General features: G+C 32.5%; 1 protein-coding gene across 1 annotated transcript in view; it reads left to right on the forward strand.

The window, feature by feature from the left end:
• Positions 1–19515, forward strand: part of LOC109085197 (cilia- and flagella-associated protein 46) — an 88182-nt gene that overhangs the window by 10911 nt on the left and 57756 nt on the right. Inside the window, 12 exon segments of the mRNA XM_042737619.1 lie at positions 3032–3328; positions 4502–4601; positions 4686–4781; positions 6255–6445; positions 7410–7629; positions 8956–9076; positions 9679–9799; positions 10954–11069; positions 12577–12683; positions 15245–15357; positions 17755–17967; positions 19027–19264. Of these exon segments, the coding sequence (XP_042593553.1) occupies positions 3032–3328; positions 4502–4601; positions 4686–4781; positions 6255–6445; positions 7410–7629; positions 8956–9076; positions 9679–9799; positions 10954–11069; positions 12577–12683; positions 15245–15357; positions 17755–17967; positions 19027–19264 (1933 nt within the window).

Here is a 19515-nt window from a genome sequence, read left to right on the forward strand (position 1 = left end):
GAGCAATAACAATGTGTGATCGTTCCTTTACTCAGAAGTCAATAAAAAGGTTGTCAGATTGGACAGATTGTGAAACTAAAGTGCTTCTCCTCATCCGTGTGGATGAAGAAAACGGTCTGAAGATAATTTCTGATGACTGTCATCAGTGTTTATGGGTGTGTTGGTGCTGATCTGTGAAGAGGATCTTAATGGTTCAAAGATGGATAGTTGTTGCTTGTGTGAACATAGATATCGTGCATTTATCTGAAAAGTTTGACTCTTAAAGTGACTCTGAACATTAAGATAGATGAGATACAATAAATTATTTTTAAGATTCAAACATGACACACAGCGGCTTTTAGACTTTTTGGGAGAAATGGTGATTTTAAATGTTTTATATTCATCTTCAAAGACCAAACTGCATTAACACACTGTGCTGGGCTCACTGCAAATAAATAAATAAATAAATAAATAAAAATTAAAAAAATCTATTTTTTTATAGCTAATTTATATAACACATTTCATACACAATGGTAATACAAAGTGCTTTACATAAAAGGAAGTAAAATAATCATAAAAAATAAAATTATTTAAAAATGGATTTATCTAAATATTTTTAATTCAAGATACATTTACATGAGAATCAAAATTACTTAAGATATTAAGTCTTGTTTTCTAAAAAAAATAAAAAAAATAAATAAAAAGAAATCTGCTGATGGGTCAGAATAATAAACTTGTTTTCCTTTTAAAACGTAATATCTTAATATCTTTGCTTCTCCAGTAAATGTTGATTTAACAATGTTTAGATAATGTACTTTAGAAAAAGACAAAAATATGTGCTTTAGATGTGCTGGTTCTCTCGGTCTGTTATCAGATCATTTATTTAAAAGCTTTAATTATGAATTCTGCTGCAGCTTTATTCCTCAGAGAAGGTTACAGATGCGTATCTAGTGTTTTCATGAGTCAGTAGAGCTTTTGTCCACCTGTTGAATATAATGCGGTCACAAGAGTCAAGAGTGGCATAAAATACACAATATACAGTACACCAACTCTATTATGTCCACCAAGGGCTTCTGTGTCTTCTGAGGCAGTAGCAGTAAATCTCTCCAGCTATGAATCAAAATGAAAAGACAGCAGAGCTTTTACGGTCGGTGAAGTTTTAATGAAGGATGGAGGATTTTGCCCCATCATCTGTTCACAGCAGCTGAAGCAGCATCTTCAGGGTCACAAATCTGTCACCTGCACCGAAGCCTTTCTTCCAGACAGCACTTCACCTGAGCCTCAGACCCGAGGTTTGCCTTCAAGGGCACTGCATGAATTTCACATTCATAGCTGATGGGAGGGATTCCTCTTTCTGTCAGGTGCACAGCGGCAGCATTCAGCTGTTCAGACAGCAATCTGGTGACAGATGTGTGTGTCTCTCTTTTCAAACTACGCTTCTGACAATAAACCTCAAAAAAACGCTCTGATCCATGTCACAGAATCTTGTTTATGGGAATGGAAATAGATTCTCTGTAAAACCAGGTTAGACTGTTTTCAGATTCCTACAGCTGTTTTATCTTCCAGAAGTTACAAGTATATGCATACATTAATATTATTAATGAACATCAATGCATGTCAAGCTTCTTCCCCTCTTGCTTTCAAAAATCTTTTAAAAACATTTCTTCTCTCTCTCTCTCTCTCTCTCTGAATATTACTCTACAGCTCTTGGTCTGTGAACTGAACTTTGTGGATGTTTGTTATATTTGTCGAGTTATTGACATTGGGTTTTGAAAAGGTGCTACAAAATTCTAAAATGATTAATGCAGTATTGGTGCAATTATGGTATTGAAACACACAAAGACCCTCTATTCTATAATATTAAGATTTTTCTTACATTTGTACTTTTAATTTGAAATTTGCATTGCGTTTACGTGTATGCATTTGGCAGATGTTTTTATCCAAAGTTACTTAAATTGCATTCAAGGTACTAAATATTCAAAAAAAAAAGCAAAAATTACAACAAAAATTACAAAACAAAACTACATAATTAATACCAACCTATTAATCCAATCATAAATTTATCAATTTTATATATAAATATAAAATAAATACATACAAATATATATATATATATAATATATATATTATATATATATATATATATATATATATATATATATATATATACAGTATATATATATATATATATATATATATATATATATATATATATATATATATATATATATATATATATATATATATATTAGGGCTGTCAAATGATTAATCACGATTAATCACATCCAAAAATAAAAGTTTTGTTTACATAATATATGTATGTGTACAGGGTATATTTATTATGTATATATAAATACACACACACACAAATTATATATTTAGAAAATATTTACATGTATATATATATTTATATTCTTATATTTTATATTATATATAAATATATTTAATATATAAACATAACATATTCTTCTTAAATATATACATGCATGTGTGTGTATTTATATATACATAATAAATATACACAGTATACACACATATATTATGCAAACAAAACTTTTATTTTGGATGTGATTAATCGTGATTAATCATATGACAGTCCTAATATATATATATATATATATATGTCTGTACAGTTTTTATAAAAATTTTATTTTAAGTTAATTTAATGAGAAATGCTGAAATATATTTTTAAATGTTTTATTTTATTTTGTTAAAAATAAGTTCAAAAATATTTTACGCTGGGTAAAAATTGCATTATTGAGAGAAAGTTAAAGAGAAACTGAAATTCAGCACAAATCCAAATGTTTTGTGTACTTGATGTTAATTGCATTATATACCGTAAGTTGCTTTGTAATATAAACCAAAGCATGTTTCCGGGTTTGTATTTATTTATTTATTTTATTTGTATTTTTTTGTGGAAAATTCATATTAATGTATGCATTTCTTAGAAAACAAACCCTTGACTTGTCATTTCTAGCACCATGCTCTACTGTTTGAGCTTCAGGATCCTGAAATCAGCGAGACTAAGTGCTTGTGTTTGCATGTTCTTCAGTGCGGTTGATGTCGCTGAAGTCAAGAGAGATGATGCAGACACACTGAAGGAGATCTTCCTGCTGCTGACACAGTCCTCAGAACCCAAAGCATCCATCCTCCAGGCCTCCAGTCCTCCACCAGACATCCACAGATCCAGTGCTCCACCCAACATCATCTCTGAATCCAGCGGATCCAGTCCTCCACCCTTCACCCAGAGCATCAGTGCACCACCCAGCGTCCTCCACTCGAGTCCATCCTCCTCCTGCAGCTCCAGTGTTTGTCTGGATCACGGCTCTTCCATCCCACTGACCGACAGGTGAGTCCAACACTGCAACCTTACACAAGGTTTATTTGACTTCAGGACCCCAAGAAGTTATGCTTCCTTTGGTGATTTATTTCCTTTTAAAACCGGAAGTTTTTAAATGACCCTTCCTGTTTTTCAACAGGACTTTTATTATGTTTGGTTTATGGCACATCTGACAAAACTGCACTTGAAAGATGATTTGAAACTAGCTATTGCTTGGAAGCATTTTTTTTTTATTATTTAGGTTTAAAATGTATTTATTTATTTTTGAAAATGCATTTCATTGCACCAATGATGTCATTAATATTTTTGGTCCTGCAAAAGAAAAAGAATGTTTCTAAATGCAGAAGATATTTCAATGTTTATGAAAGAAGTCTCTTCTGCTCATCAGGGCTGCATTTATTTGTTCACGAATACAGTAAAAACAGTGAAATATTATTATAATGTAAAACAGCTGTTTTCTGTGTGAATCTCTGTTAAAGTGTAATTTATTTCTGTGATGTGCAGCTGTATTTTCAGCATCATTACTCCAGTCTTCAGTGTCACATGATCTTCAGAAATCATTCTAATATGATGATTTACTGCTCAAGAAACATTTCTGATTATTATCAATGTTGAAAACCGTTCAGCGGATGAATTTTTTTGTGAAAACTGTGATACGTTAAATTTTCAGGATTCACAGATGAATAGAAGGTTCAAAAGAACAGCATTTATTTGAAATAGAAATCATTATAACATTATAAATGCCTTCACTGTCACTTTTGGTTAATTGAATGCATCCTTGATAAATAAAACATTTAATTTATTTTCTCTGTGAGCGTCTACACATTGGATTTGATGATTTGTCAGAAAACACCGGAGTCCATTGATTTCAAAGCAGATGCTGCATTGCAAAGTCTTAAGAAAAGTGGTGCTCTATCATGTGACCAAAAGTTTTGCTGCATCCCACTCCGAGCAATGAGAACTTCAGAGAAGCAACAGAAATCGAATCCTGCGTTACTTCAAATGGACCGATTCTTCCCACTCGCTCAAAACACAATGCATTAATCCTGTTTATCATCTTCTCTGTTTCTCTAGCATGTACGCACCTAAGCTCATGATTAACTTATGACCTCTCGTAGCCACAAAGCCAGTAGGAAATGCTTTATGATGTTTGTGTAATCATTATAACCCTCGTGATTTCAGGGCTGAGCTCCTGCTGGATCTGGCTTTCCTCTCTCTGCGGTTACAGCAACATCAAACCGCATCCGACTGTGTGAAGGAGCTCCGAGCCACAGATGTCACCGTGAGACTCCGTGTTCCCTCACAAAGCGCTTCTTTCCTTGTGTTGTTGTCTCTGTGACTCAGAGGTCTGGTGTTGTTTTCCTGGGTCGGTCAGCGTATAATGATGGAGTGTGTGCAGTGTGAGCTGGAGCTGAACAAACACAGAGAGGGAATGCAGAATTACTCCAGATCCAGTGTGGAGGTGCTGCTTCGGTTATATTCATCTACTGAGCAAACACTCACTCCCACAAGAACACACTCAGTGTTTTTTTTAATGTTGTAGACTGTTTAGTTTCAGGCATTGGGAACGTATTGGGAAATAGTGGTTTGAACAGGATATTAATATTGATTTGTGAACCATATAAACAACCTGGCAATAATCAAGACTTTAGCAGAGATGTGCACTAATGCTCTGATTTTTCTATCCGCTCCCAAACTACAGTGAAGTACATTTAAAACAATTCATGTCAGCCAATGTGCTTTACATACAGTATAGTAAAACATATAGTGCATAGATGTAGTAAAGCCATATTGCATATGTAAAAACAGTAAACGATATACATAAATATGTGCTAAAAAGAAACAATTTGCCAACTTAATTTAATATACATTTAATATCTTACTTAATATTTTAAACAGTTATGCTTCTCAGTGTAATTAAGCATTTTTTTAAGTGTGTTCAGATATTTATACCGGAAAACAAGACAAAAATAGGGATGTATTTATTTATTTATTTATTTTTGCAATGACAAAAATGGTTCAGTTTCTATATACCAATGTTATTTAAATATTATTTATATACGATGGCAGTATTTGTAAATATTGTGATTACATTGGCTTTTATTCTTATTTTTATTTTTTTGTATTATCAGTTTTTTTAATTATAGTTGAGGTTTTAGTAGTTATTTGCTTTTGTAATTTTTTATTATTTGTTTTTATAATATTTCCATATAGCTGTAATTAACTTTTGTTTTTAGTAATTTTAGTACTTTAAGTAGTTCATTTAATTTAGTTTTATTTTTTATTTTTTAAGTTTATGATTTTCATCTGATGTTTATATTTTTTCAGCTTTCTTTCAATTACCAAAAACTATTTTTAATAGTGTATTCAAGCATTATAAATTAAATCAAGAAATTTAGATGGCTGTTTTCAGGGTTATTGTTAACTAAAACTTAAACCATTAAAACATTTTAGTACTGGAAATAAAATAAATGTTAACTGAAATAAAATTAATTTTATTTTAGCTAGTTGGCAAGGCAACATTTCTCATTTTCATTGTTTAACTTGATTTACTAAAATAACAAATAAATAAATAAATAAAAATAATAAAAAGCTATACAAACATTAAAAAACAAAACAAAAAAAAGACAAAAAAAAAAAACAAAAAATATAAAATAAAAACAAATGAAAAAAAAATAAAAAAATAAAAACTAATCCAAACTATTAATAAAACTGTAATAGTATCTCAGTGATATTAAAATTCAATTTTTCATAAATATCAAATTAGAAAACAAAGTTAGATGATAAACTTAAATGCTGGAAAATTAAAGTATTTAAGTGACAAAATATTCTGAACGCTGTGCTGAGTGCTCTTTCAGATGAAGATCTGTTTCATGTGCATGTCTTTTAGAATATCAGAAGTATCAGTGCTGAGTTCAGGTCTTGTTTCTCGCAGCTGTGGTTGAGTGTAATCGCTCGTTTGGATGCACTGCTGCAGACGGCGCTGAAGCAAGCAGACGCTCGGGTCACTCAAGCGGTGTGTGTGTGTCAGTGGAACACATGTCTGCCGCTTCTCCAACACAACCTCCGGAAGAGAGTCCAGAAAGCCCTGCTCACCCTCGCTCGAGCGCTGCAGCACACACACAGGTCTGAAACATGCTCCTTTCATACTGCTTACTCTGCGAATCTGAGTTCAGTCGTCTACTTCGTCTACTTTAGGATCGCAGAGTCATTAGAGGAATGAAAAGAAAAAGAAAATGTACTCATCCTTTTGTCATTTTTATTTACTTTGTGTGGAATATAAACAGAGATGTTTAGCAGAATGTAAAAAAAACTTTGTACAATGAAAGCAGACAGTGACCAGAGGCTCCGAACAAGACCTTATCACCTTAAAAATATCCTAAAATTAGTGGCATGCACTATACTCTGCATCTTCTGAAGTCATGCAATGCTTTTTTGTGAGGAAGACACTTAAATATAAGTCTCTATCACTGATTATCTACTCCTCGCCATTAAACCTTCTACTGAAGGACTACTTTTGTGTTGCATGTGAGAAGTAAAGATTTTTTGCTTCTAACAAAACATTTCTATACTCCTATATTATTTTAGTATTATTTATTATGGAAGCACATTTCCTCCACTGAATAATAATAATAAAAAAATGTAATTGTGACTCTTTATCTCACAACTGCATGATATAAACTTGCAAATCTGCCTTTTTTTAGTTTAAGATTTGATATTTTGTTATGTTTATTAATTTTTGCTTTTTAAAAATGTTTCTAAGACAAAAAAAAAAATACTTTAAAAGTCCTAAAATTAGTCTAATGTACTATATTCTAGTATGAAACGATATATCAAAAACAGAAATAACCTCAAATCCCAAGAAACTCACATCATAAACATTGACACTGTTATATAACTCAACCAAATCAACATTAAACCAAATCTGAGCTGAATAAAGAGTATTGTCTTCCTTAGTCTCATATTTAAGACATTGCTTCAGTTGTTTTCCTGTTTATCACTGTGAAGCTGTTTTGAGTCTGTATTAGAACACTATTAAATGTGACTTGATTTAAAGTCGTGGTTGTTTAAAGTGCGTGTTTGTGCACAGTTTGCTGCTGGATGTGTTGTGTCGGGTTCACACTGAACTGGCTGCGATAGACGAGGAGGATGAAAAGCTGGAATCTGCCATGAAGCATCTTCAGAAAGCCCTTGAGCTGGATCCTCTCTCCCAGCAGCTGTCCTCCTCCTTACAGCTCCTCCAGCTGCGCTCCTCTGTCCACAGCGCTCCCACACGGCCGGAGGAGCGCGCCGCCAAACTCATCCAGCAGGTGCTTCCCTCACTCAATGAGCGGCTCTCCTGCACACACAGACAGCTGACTGCTGAGGGGTCGTTCACTCACTGCTCTGGTGTGCAAAAGCAGCCGAACGCAGTGAGAAACAAAACATGTTGTGATGCGATTTTCAGAGTTTCTCAAAAGAACTATTTTTAAAATGCAGCATGAGATGCTTGAAAACAGTGGCCAAAGCCGTCTGTCTGATGCAGGTGCACAAAGTCTAAAAATAAAACTTAATGGAGACAGAACAAAAGAATGTGTTTCAGCGGCATCCTGAAACAAAGCCTCATTCGTTTTTTTATACCGCTCTGCATTCTGAGACCGGACTTTGATGTGCATTTTACAAGCAACGCTGCATTAGACTTTGGACAAAACTGGAAGTGCACAACTATTCAAACATTTGGGCTCAGTTAGATTTTTTTCTGAAAGATATTAATACTCTAATTCAGCAAGGATGCATTACAGGAATAGTTCACCTAAAAATGAATATTTGTTAAACATGTGCCCATCCTCAGGTCATCAGAGATCAGGATGAGTTTGTTTCTTCATCAGATTTGTAGAAATGCAGCACTGCATCAGTGTCTCAGCAATGGATGCTCTGCAGTGAATGGGTGCCGTCAGAATGAGAGTCCAAACAGCTGATAAAAACATCACAATAATCCACAGCACTCCATATAAATGCATCATTCATTCATTGGATGGCCTGAGGATGAGCACAGTTTTAGCTCATTAATTATTTTTAAGTTAACTATTCCTTTAAATTGATCAAAAGTGAGAGTAAAGGCATGTATAATTTTCCAAAATATTGACAATAAAAATAAATTTAACATTATAATAATTAAACAATCCTTAACCAAAAAAACGTAATAAAATGCATCATGGTTTCTGCAAAAATATTGTGCAGCACAACTGTGTTTAACATGGATAATAATCAGAAATGTTTCTTGAGCAGCAAATCATCATATTAGAATGATTTCTGAAGATCATGTGACACTGAAGACTGGAGTAATGATGCTGAAAATACAGCTGCACATCACAGAAATAAATTACACTTTAACAGCGATTCACACAGAAAACAGCTGTTTTTAATTGTAATAATATTTCACTTTTTTCTGTATTTTTAAATGCACCTTTGTTGAGCAGAAGAGACTTCTTTTTTAAAAACATTTGAGAAAACTTACCAACCCCAAAATTGTTTAATTTAGCATCTGAAGTCCTCACATTCGATGCACATTGTTCAGAAGGGCTGCGTCTGGGTTCAGTATCAGAGCGCTGGTGTTCTGTGTGTACTGTACTGAGCTTGTGATGTGATCTAAACAGGCTAAAGAGGGAAGCGGGCGCGAGGCTTTGAGAAAGCGAAGGCCGCTGCTGGTTAGTGCTGGAGTCGCTCTGGCACCCGATGCTTTCCAAACCGTCCTGGATGCTGACAGTAAAGTCAAAGGTTTGTGCATATCTCACTTGTAGGACTCTATGCTAATACTAGTGAACTGTCTTGATTAGTAATACAATTACAACTGTATGTTCAGGTCATAACTGTAATTGTTAATCCTCATCGCAGTATCAACACACTGAAATGTGGAACAGATTTAATGGTGTTTGTTCTGTGCAGCTCTCAAACATCAGATGCATGTTAGAAATCTTTATATATTTTAGTTTTTTGCAAACATTATACTTTAGATATTTGCGCTTGCATGCAGAATCTTACATTGGATGATTTGCACAGATCTTGCATGTGTTTGCACAATAAATTATGATTGTTTGCTTCATTCTTATATATATTTGACCTTCTAAAGTCATCTTTTTTCACAATTTATCACAAGTAATAATTATTAATAGTCATAGCAAGAAACAGCATAAATCATTTTAGTATTAATATATAATAATATAACATCAATTTTACTTCAATCTATTCATATCCCTTTTCATAGACTTTAACTGTATTATGGTAATATAGTGTTGCTGTGGTTATATTAAAGAAGTCATACTGTGAGATAAGATTTTGTTCCACTGATGATCAGGACTGAGCTGATTGTGTTTCTCTAGATGATGGAGCTGGAGATCGTCTGGAGCTGCTCGCTGCTAAAGCCCAGCATCACAGCAGCTGTGTGCAGAAGGTCAAAGGTCATTTGGATGGACTTGACAAGAGCTCAGATGACAAAGAAAGGTGTGTGTTTACGCTTTATGTTGAACTTTTACAAGACGCATTATTTTCAATGCCGGTTAAAAGTTTGGAATGATGAAGATTTTTTAAATGTTTTTGAAATAAGTCTCTTCTGCTCACCGAGGCTGCATTTATTTGATTAAAAACACAGTAAAAAATTTGAAATATTATTATAATTTAAAACAGCTGTTTTCTGTGTGAATATCTGTTAAAGTGTAATTTATTTCTGTGATGTGCAGCTGTATTTTCAGCATCATTACTCCAGTCTTCAGTGTCACATGATCTTCAGAAATCATTCTAATATGATGATTTGCTGCTGGAGAAACATTTCTGATTATTATCAATGTTGAAAACAGTCGTGCTGCACAATATTTTTGTGGAAACTGATACATTTCATTTTTCAGGATTCACAGATGAATAGAAAGTTCAAAAGAACAGCATTTATTTGAAATAGAAATAAAAATCAAAATTATAAACAACACAATTCATAAGCTTAAGGTGTCTTTGATCAATTAAAGTATTAATTATTTTTTTTAGCAGCACAACTGTTTTCAACATTGATAATAATCAAGTGAGAAAATTCAGCTTTGCATCACAGGACTAAATTACATATTAAAATATATTCACACAGAAAACAGTTATTTTGAATTGTAATAATATTTCAGATTTTTTTTACTGTATTTTTTATCAAATAAATGCAGTTCTGGTGCGCAGAAGAGACTTCTTTCAAAAATATTAAACAGTCTTAATTATTTAGTTTATTTCTCGGTGTTAACCTTATGTATAGCATGATGAAACCACTCTCACAAATCAACATAGTTCTTATTTCTGAAAACTGAGCTCATTTTTACTCACTCCCAAAAGCCATGTGTACTGTATGTGTTTATTAAAATAAAGCAGGCTATGAGTTCCCTCCATCAGCTTCACCCTCGGGTTCATCATTGAACATTTCTCAAGGCCAGGAGCATACGGGCCCACCAGGACTTCATTATGATGGGAAAACTTTATTCTTTTCTATTTTCTTCCTCAAGGAAGGAACATGTGAATAAAACCAGCAAAGATGAAGGATGCATTCGTTATTTCGTGCGACTGAGCCGAAGACGCCGAGGGAACGGCAGATTGAAATGTGAATTCTGTGATGTTTGTGTCTCTGTCAGGGTGAAATTATGGGGTTCGCTGGCCAAGACCGCCCGGAAACAGGAGGTTTTTGACGTGTGCCAGGCGGCCTGTCGCTTCTGTCTGCTCTATGATGATGGACGATGGAAAAACACCAGTAAGTGAGTCCTGCGAGAGCCAGGAATAATGCAATGACGCAGAGCTGCTGCATGTGCTGGAAAAGGCACATTTTTCAAAATAAGCTTACAGCTGATGTGTGTAATATTAAAATCATTTCAGGTTCCAGTGTTCAGACGCTCTATAGGGACTGTAAGTCGTTCTTGGTTGATTTCCCTGAAGACTGAGACGCATGTTTGAGCGTCTCGAACAAACTCTCATCAGCATCAGCGACTGAGTTTGACAAGATCATTATTTTTGTCGTTTGGTTTGGTGGCACTAATGACATACACTGAAAAAAAAAAAAAACATTTCAGAAACATTTTTCACTATGAAATTGCAAGTAACTTATGAAGTAAGATAATTGCGACTTTTTTATCTGACAATTCTGAGAAAAAAAATAAATCACAATTGCAGGATATTAAATAGACAATTCTTGGGAAAAGAAGACATAATGAAATGAAATATAAACTCGAAATGCTAACTTTTTTCCACGCAATACAAAGTTTATATCTTGCCATTCTTTTTTGTTGTTGTTGTTGTTTTGTTTCTGACATGGAATTAGAAATGTAAAAGGTTATAGTTACATCTTATTTCAAAATTCTGACTAATTGCAAAAAATTGTGAGTTCATATTTTGTAATTCTACCTTTATATCTCGCAATTCTGAAATGATATCTTGTAATTGTACTTACAATTACTCCAATCAATACCTACAAATAAAAAATACAAAACTTTTATATCTTGCAAGAAAAAAGTCATAATTTTTATATTAAAACATAACAAATAAATCTTTTTTAAAAACATACTACAATCAAAAATTTTTTTTTAAAATTTACTCCAATCATTTTTATTTACTACCTCAAAAAAAAAAAAAAAAAAACTTTTAAATAATATTTATAAAATATTTTTTTTTTTTTAATTAAAAGTTTTAATTTTAGTGCAAACTTGTTTATAATCTGATTCTTGAAAGCTTGTCTGCATTTTTCCTAGATATTAGAATGAATCAGCTTTCAAAGGATTTTTGTGTGTTTTTACTTCATGTTTGCTGGTTTTATCGATTATATTTAAAGATTTATTAGCCTTTCAGTTCAAGCTTTTCTTTGAAGTCTAAAGAATCCAAGAGTGAGGCCAAGGCTGAAAAGTACAGATAAGTGGAGGTCAGATGATGAAGTCCTCTCAATGATTGGATCTGTCCATTATCATTAATGTTTTACAAGCCTTGAGCTGAAGCTGAGCGTCATCATGTTGAATTCTGTCACCCAATCATTAGACCGTCACGCCACAGAGAGCGATTAGTTAATCACTTCCTCAGGGCTTTCTGATTAAATTCCTTTGAATTAAGGAATCATGACAGAACAATCTGGTATCGATCATAATCTGTGGTCATTAAGAATATTGACTATACAGTTTAGTTTGTGGCTCATTTAGCAGGTTTATGGACAGCCGTGTTTCCATCGTGAAGGTTTGTGGGATGAGTTTCACTGACTGAATCCTGTGTGATTGCAGGTGAACCCAAGATCAGAGCGAGTCCAGATCAGAAGAACCAGACCGAGTCCAGCACACAGAGAGATCTGCTGCGTCTGCTCGCCGAGGTCCACTTCATCAGCGCTGAGGTACACACACATTCTTTCTCATCAAACATAGTGCCAGTGATGCATGATTTTTTTCCCCAAATCAGTTCAGACTTCAGAAAGTTCAGAAAAAGGTTAGGCTTTTGGGTTAGTATTTGTGTATGCAATCAACTCTGTGATTGACATGAGCAAAGAAACCTTTAGAACCGGGTTTGCACTTCAGTAGCTCGGAGGAAAAATCCTGTGTAAATTATATACTGTACAATATACTGTACATCATGATGACTGCCTCAGAGGTTATAATACAGATCTCATAATGCACATTATATTATATTATATTATATTATATTATATTATATTATATTATATTATATTATATTATTAATATTATATTATATTATATTATATTATATTATAAAAAGAGAATTGGCTTGAAACTGTTAGTTAAAGTTAGTTAAGGCAAAACTGTACAGCTAAATATACTGAAAAAATATTTTGAAAATTTATGAAATTTATATTTTAATAATAATTTAAAGATTTCTCAAATTCAGCATTTATGGAAATTTTTACCAAAAAAAAAAAAAAAAAAAAAGTTGCTAGTTAAATTCTCAAATAATTACAAAGGAAGTAAAAGAAACAAAAATATTAAAGTAGAAAAACGTAAAAAATAAAAAAAGTAAAAAGTATAAAAAGGATTTATTTTTTTTTCCTAAAATATTCTCTAGTAGTCTTATATTTACAACTTTGAAAAAAATGTTTGTTTACAGTGTAGGATACAAAATAACTAATAGATATCATCATACTTTCCCCAGCTGAATATTCACCGTGCATTTAGTTCTAAAATATTGTTTAAATATGCAAATGAGGCATTCCGTTAAATATGCACTAATTTGCATTTATTTCCAGAACATTCCAGATAAAGCCAGATTCAAAATTCTTGTCTGATTTTGTAATCATATTAGAGTTAAAGGTTTTTTGTTTTGTTTTTTAAGGTGATTTTGGATTTCTCTTTTTATCACTCCATAAATCAGAAAATACTGTCAACAGACAGAAAAAAAAAACAAATTTTCACAATATTTTTACGAATAAAATGTTAAATATAGATCAGTGTGAATGACATATGAACAAACCACTCAATAAAAACCTTCAGGATATAGATAAGAATAAAACAGTAGATGTGTATGTAAGTGCTTGTGAAGTGGAAAAAAAAAACTCATAGCCTTTAAAAACATAGATTAAAATTCAAATCTACAAATGCAAATAGTTAAATGCAATAAAATAAAAACTTAAATGTGTATTGTGGAGGCTTTCTTTGCACTAGTCTGAAAGAAGGCATGCTATTTATGTAAAAGAGATTAAAATCTCAAAACTAGTGCATGAGAAACATGTAGTGTCACGCCTGAAACCAGACAGGAACTACAGAGTTTAAAGACGTCGTCAACATTTCTGAATGTCAGCAGTTATTGTTCAGAGAAACACTAGAACACTGAATATAAGCTGTGTTTATCTTTTCAACATTTTGTCTTCATTCGCTGACTTACTTTCTTCTGTGCAACACAAAAAAAAGTTTGTGTAAGTGTCAGATGAAACGTGAAAGTTCTCCACAGAAAAAACAACAGCGAGCAGATTTGGAGTCAGTAAATAATGAAAGAACAGTCTTGAGTGAAATACTCTCAAAAAATGTCCCGCTCAATAAAGTGACGTTTCTTTAATGCCTGCATTAGACCTCCAGGATCTTGTGTGTGATTGTGTCTTCAGAGACGCGTTCGCTTTGAACTGCGGAGAGAGATCTGGGCACGATGCATTGAGAAGCGATGACCTTGACTAAAGCAGAGTCTGTCGGAGCAGCGTCTCTTTGATATCGCATCACTTTGTTCTCGCCGAACATGTTTCCTCGTTTTAGAGGGTTGATTTTTCAAAAGACGTGCTTTTAATTTGATGCACGTGTCATCCGGGGGAAGAGGAAGTTTTTCCTCATGGACCTGAGCGGCTTTGATCCGCAGTCATCCTGTGTTACTGTTATTTCATTAACCCTTTAAAGCTACTGGATCATGTTTGATGCACACATTTCTAAAGCTCTAAATGATCAAACTCTGCTGTTGAATCTGTTTCACACTCAATCTGTCTCTGATTGATAGTTTAGAGTGTTTTATCCAGTCAGAGCTCTTTTAGTGTAATCAGCTTCAGCTGCTGCTTCTGGTGTCAGATCTTGAGTGATTCTGATCAAGTAAAGGTCAGAATAACTGCAGTAATATCTCCAGATGAACTCTTACTGGACTAAAGCAGCTCAGCTTTACTTGATTCTCCATCAATCATGTTTTAGAGTCTCAAATCTGATCCTCAGGATCTTTTTGAGGAGCGTTTGTTTCCAGAAGCTTTACTTTCACTGTTCCTCAGCAGAGGAATGATCTTCACAAGCCTCCAGAACATCTCACATCTTCTGAGGAGCCTTTATTTCTGACTGTTATTTCATACATGTGTTTGTATGCATTTGTTGTTAAAGAGTTCTAGAGACTTCTAGATGCATAGCACATCATTTCTGAAGTAAAAACAAGTTCTCATCTAAACTGGCATCCCATAAAGCACAGTATTGTGTTGTCTAGGTAACGGTCCTTAAACTCTGCTCTGAGGGGGTGGAGCTAAACGGCTCTGCTGTAGCACCTGATGAAAAACGGACACGCCCACCTGAAGACGACGCCCACTGGAACCTGTACAGGTGAGTTTCATCATAGAAATACCGCTTTTTGTAAATATTTTAAAATATATTTTAATTTAATGTTTTCTGTTTTCAATTTAATTTTAGAGATTTTGTTGGGTGTTTTTTTATTTATATATTTATTTATTTTTAAATATAGTTTTTGTTTATTTAGATTTACTTATTTTATTACATTCATATTAAGTTAAACTAAACAAAAATGTAAATGTAAATAAACAAAATAAACAAAAACTATATTTAAACATAAATAAATATATAAATAAAAAAACACCGAACAATCTTTATATATATATATATATATATATATAGTACAGGTCAAAAGTTTGGAAACATTACTATTTTAATGTTTTTGAAAGAAGTTTCTTCTGCTCATCAAGCCTGCATTTATTTGATCAAAAATACAGAAAAAAAATGTAATATTGTGATATATTATTACAATTTAAAATAATTGTTTTTAAATTTATTATACTTTAAATTATCATTTATTTCTGTGATGCAAAGCTGAATTTTTAGGATCATTATCACATGATCCTGTAGAAATCATTCTAATATGATGATTCATTATCAAAGTTGGAAACAGTTCTGCTGCTTAATATTTTTTCAGAACATGTGATACTTTTTTTAGGATACTTTTGATGAATAAAAAGTAAAAAAAAAAATAAAAAAAAAAGAAGCTATGTTTTTAAAATATAAATATTTGTAATACAATATACACTACTGGTCAGTAATTTGGGGTCAGTAATTTTTTTCTTTCTTTTTTTTTTAATAAAATCAATACTTTTATTCAGCAAGGATGTGTTAAATTGATAAAAAGTGATAGTAAAGAAAATATATTATTAGAATATATATTATTATAATTTTTTATTTTTTTTTAATAAATGCAGTTCTTTTTAACCTTTTATTCATCAAATATATTAGACAGCAGAACTGTTTCCAACACTCATAATAAATCAGAATATTAGAATGATTTCTAAATGATCATGTGATAGACTGGATGTTACATGTGACACTGAAGGCTGGAGTAATGATGCTGAAAATTCAGCTTTGCATCACAGGAATAAAATATTTTTTTTTTTAAGTATATTCAAATAGAAAACTATTATTTTAAGTTGTAATAATATTTTACAATATTACTGTTTTTTCTGTATTTTTGATCAAATAAATGCAGGCTTGATGAGCAGAAGAGACTTCTTTCAAAAACATTAAAAATAGTAATGTTTCCAAACTTTTGACCTGTACTGTGTATAAATACATGGTTTTAGTTTTAGATAATAACAGACTCATTTTACTCGTATGACATGCAAATGTAAGTTGCATCTTTGGCTCTGTATTACATTAATTCATCTCCCAAATTAATTGGGTGTGTTGAATGTTGAGCGTGTAATACTGAGCTCCTGATGTGGACCTGAACAGACAAGATAATCACAGAGAGCCGCTCTATTCCACATCCCAGCATGCATTAAATTACTTTCTCATATTATAAGCCGCATGAAACAATAAGCTTGACTCTCAGCAGACAGCCTGTGCGTCACTGAGACATTCAGACTGTTACACATGCTGCTTTAATACGTGTCGGCCGTCCGAATGAATTAGATTCAGCTCTATTATCATTGTGCAGAGCATACAGAGTACAAGCTGCAGCAGCGCATTTAAAGAAATATTACGGGGCAAGTGCAAATTAGGTATGCAAGGGATCATAAAAGTACAGAGCAAAATATTTAAATTCATCGTATAAAGCAATATATTAGTCATAGTATATATATTTGAATAGTAAAATAATACAGAATAGTTAAATAGTAAAATTAAGTCTTTAGAATTATGTTGTGTGGATATTGCTTTGCATCAGGTGACTTTTTGTTACAAAATATTGAATTATTTATTGACCTGAGCAAATATGTACCAAATTACTATGCATTTACACATACTATTTTTAAAACATAATTGTAAATTCAAAAGATGTTAAATATGCAACAAACATTTGCTATAAATATGAAAATTAATATAAATACATTGTATTAGAGCAATATAAGTGTAATGTAAGTATATAAATATGCATAATCATGATCTTAATAATAATTATAATATTTTATTTTAAATTGTTTTTAATTATTATATAAATATATTAATACTTTTTATATTATTTATTATTTTCTGTTATGTTTTTATCATTTTATTTAATTGTTTTGTAGTTATATAATTATATTTTTAATGTTTGCAATTGTATAAATTTATTGGTGGTGTTTAAGTTGGTCCTCACTACTACTACTAATAATAAATCAAATGCTAATAAAATAATAATTTTATTACAGTAACAACAGATTTGCTTTTAAGTTGCTTTGGATAAAAGCGTCTGCTAAATGTTAAGAATCATTGGTTGTCTTTCTTGTCTTTCCTCAGTGATTGGATCAAGGATTTATCGGCTTACGCCACTGGTGGATTCCTGCGAGGGGCGGAGCTTGGGGCGGAGCTGCGTGAGGATTGGCTGGTGGCTAATGCAGCTGTGTATCTGTGGAACTACAACAGCTGGCTGCTGACCACCGGAGGACATCGGCTCCTTCTGCCCACCTTCAGACGTCTGCTGGAGCTCCTCAGACAGGCAGGGCATGCTGGGTAAGATATGGAGCTGTGTCGCTTTATTACTGGATTTGTTAAGTCAGTCCTAGTGCTAATAGTGACTGGTGCTGACACCTATGGGACACCATACTTGGGCACACGTCACGTCCTTTAAGTATTAAAGAGTGTGTGTGTGTGTGTGTGTGTGTGTGTGTGTGTGTGTGTGTGTGTGTGTGTGTGTGTGTGTGTGTGTGTGTGTGTGTGTGTTTGTTTGTGTGTGTTTGTGTGTGTGTGGGTGTGTGTGTGTGTGTGTGTGTGTGTGTGTGTGTGTGTGTGTGTGTGTCAGCATGCAGCATTTATATTCCAAACATGAATGAATACTCAAATCATGGCATTTTATCATCAAATTTTGTTTTATTTTATTTTATAATTAAACAGTGATTTTATATATTGCTGTATTTCACAATTTTATAATATCATTATTTTATATTATTAATTTAATTATTCTATAATATATAACTATTCTTTGTGCTATTTCATTTTATATGATTATTATATAATTATCTTAGAATTATATAATTATTTTAATATAATAAAGGATTTTATATATCATAGTAAAAATTCATTTAACATTTGTGCTCCAAACATTAATTATTCCTCAAATCGTGTCTCTCAAATCATATATTTTCAATTAAATATATTTAATTTAATTTAATTTAATTTAATTTAATTTTAATTTAATTTAATTTATTTTATTTTATAATTATTTTATATATTATTATTATATTATAAAATTATATTTTATTACTTTAATTATTATATAATTATATAAGTGTTTTATTTTATTATTCTATAATTATATAACTATTGTAGTTATATTATTTTGATTATTTTATTCTATTAATATTTAATAATTTGTACATTATTTGATTGTTTTATTATTTTATTTATTTATTATTAGCATTGTTAATATTATTAATTATTCTATAATTGGTTTAATTTTATAGTAAAAATATTTTACTGAATTATTCTGTAATTACATGCATGTATTGTATGTATGTATTCTTATTGTTTATTTTCTAGCCTGATCTATCATCTATGCTGTATTGTGTGCAGGGAGGTGGTTCTTGTGGGGATGCTCTGTGACGCTGTGGCTCAGGGGCTCATCCAGCCGTGGTGTGGGACGTCTGTACGTGCCGATCAGGAATCGCAGGACACTGGGAAGGAAGCCGAGAAGACGCTGCCAGCCGAGAAGACAAAGAAAGTCCGAGGGAAGAGCGTGGAGAAATCCGGCTCGACCCTCGGCCCTCAGCTGGACGCGGCTGCCATGCAGGACGTTAAGAAAGCTTTAGAGGTGAGTAAACACAAACACTGCTTATCTACAGACACACACACAGGAGCTCATCTGGGAACGACACCTGCGCAAAGCATTGTGGGTGATCTCAGACCGTAATTAGGCTCTGTGAATAAACTGATGAGGGGCTCAGAGGGTTGAATTTAAAACAAGCAAAGCACTGAATATGAATTAAATTAGAGTTTGAATTAGCTTGGAGTAAATGCAATTTTGCTCTGGCTTACAAACTTTTTCCTGTCACTGCTTGTTTG

The sequence above is a fragment of the Cyprinus carpio genome, chromosome B13, assembly GCF_018340385.1.
Source record: "Cyprinus carpio isolate SPL01 chromosome B13, ASM1834038v1, whole genome shotgun sequence".
NCBI lineage: Eukaryota > Metazoa > Chordata > Actinopteri > Cypriniformes > Cyprinidae > Cyprinus > Cyprinus carpio.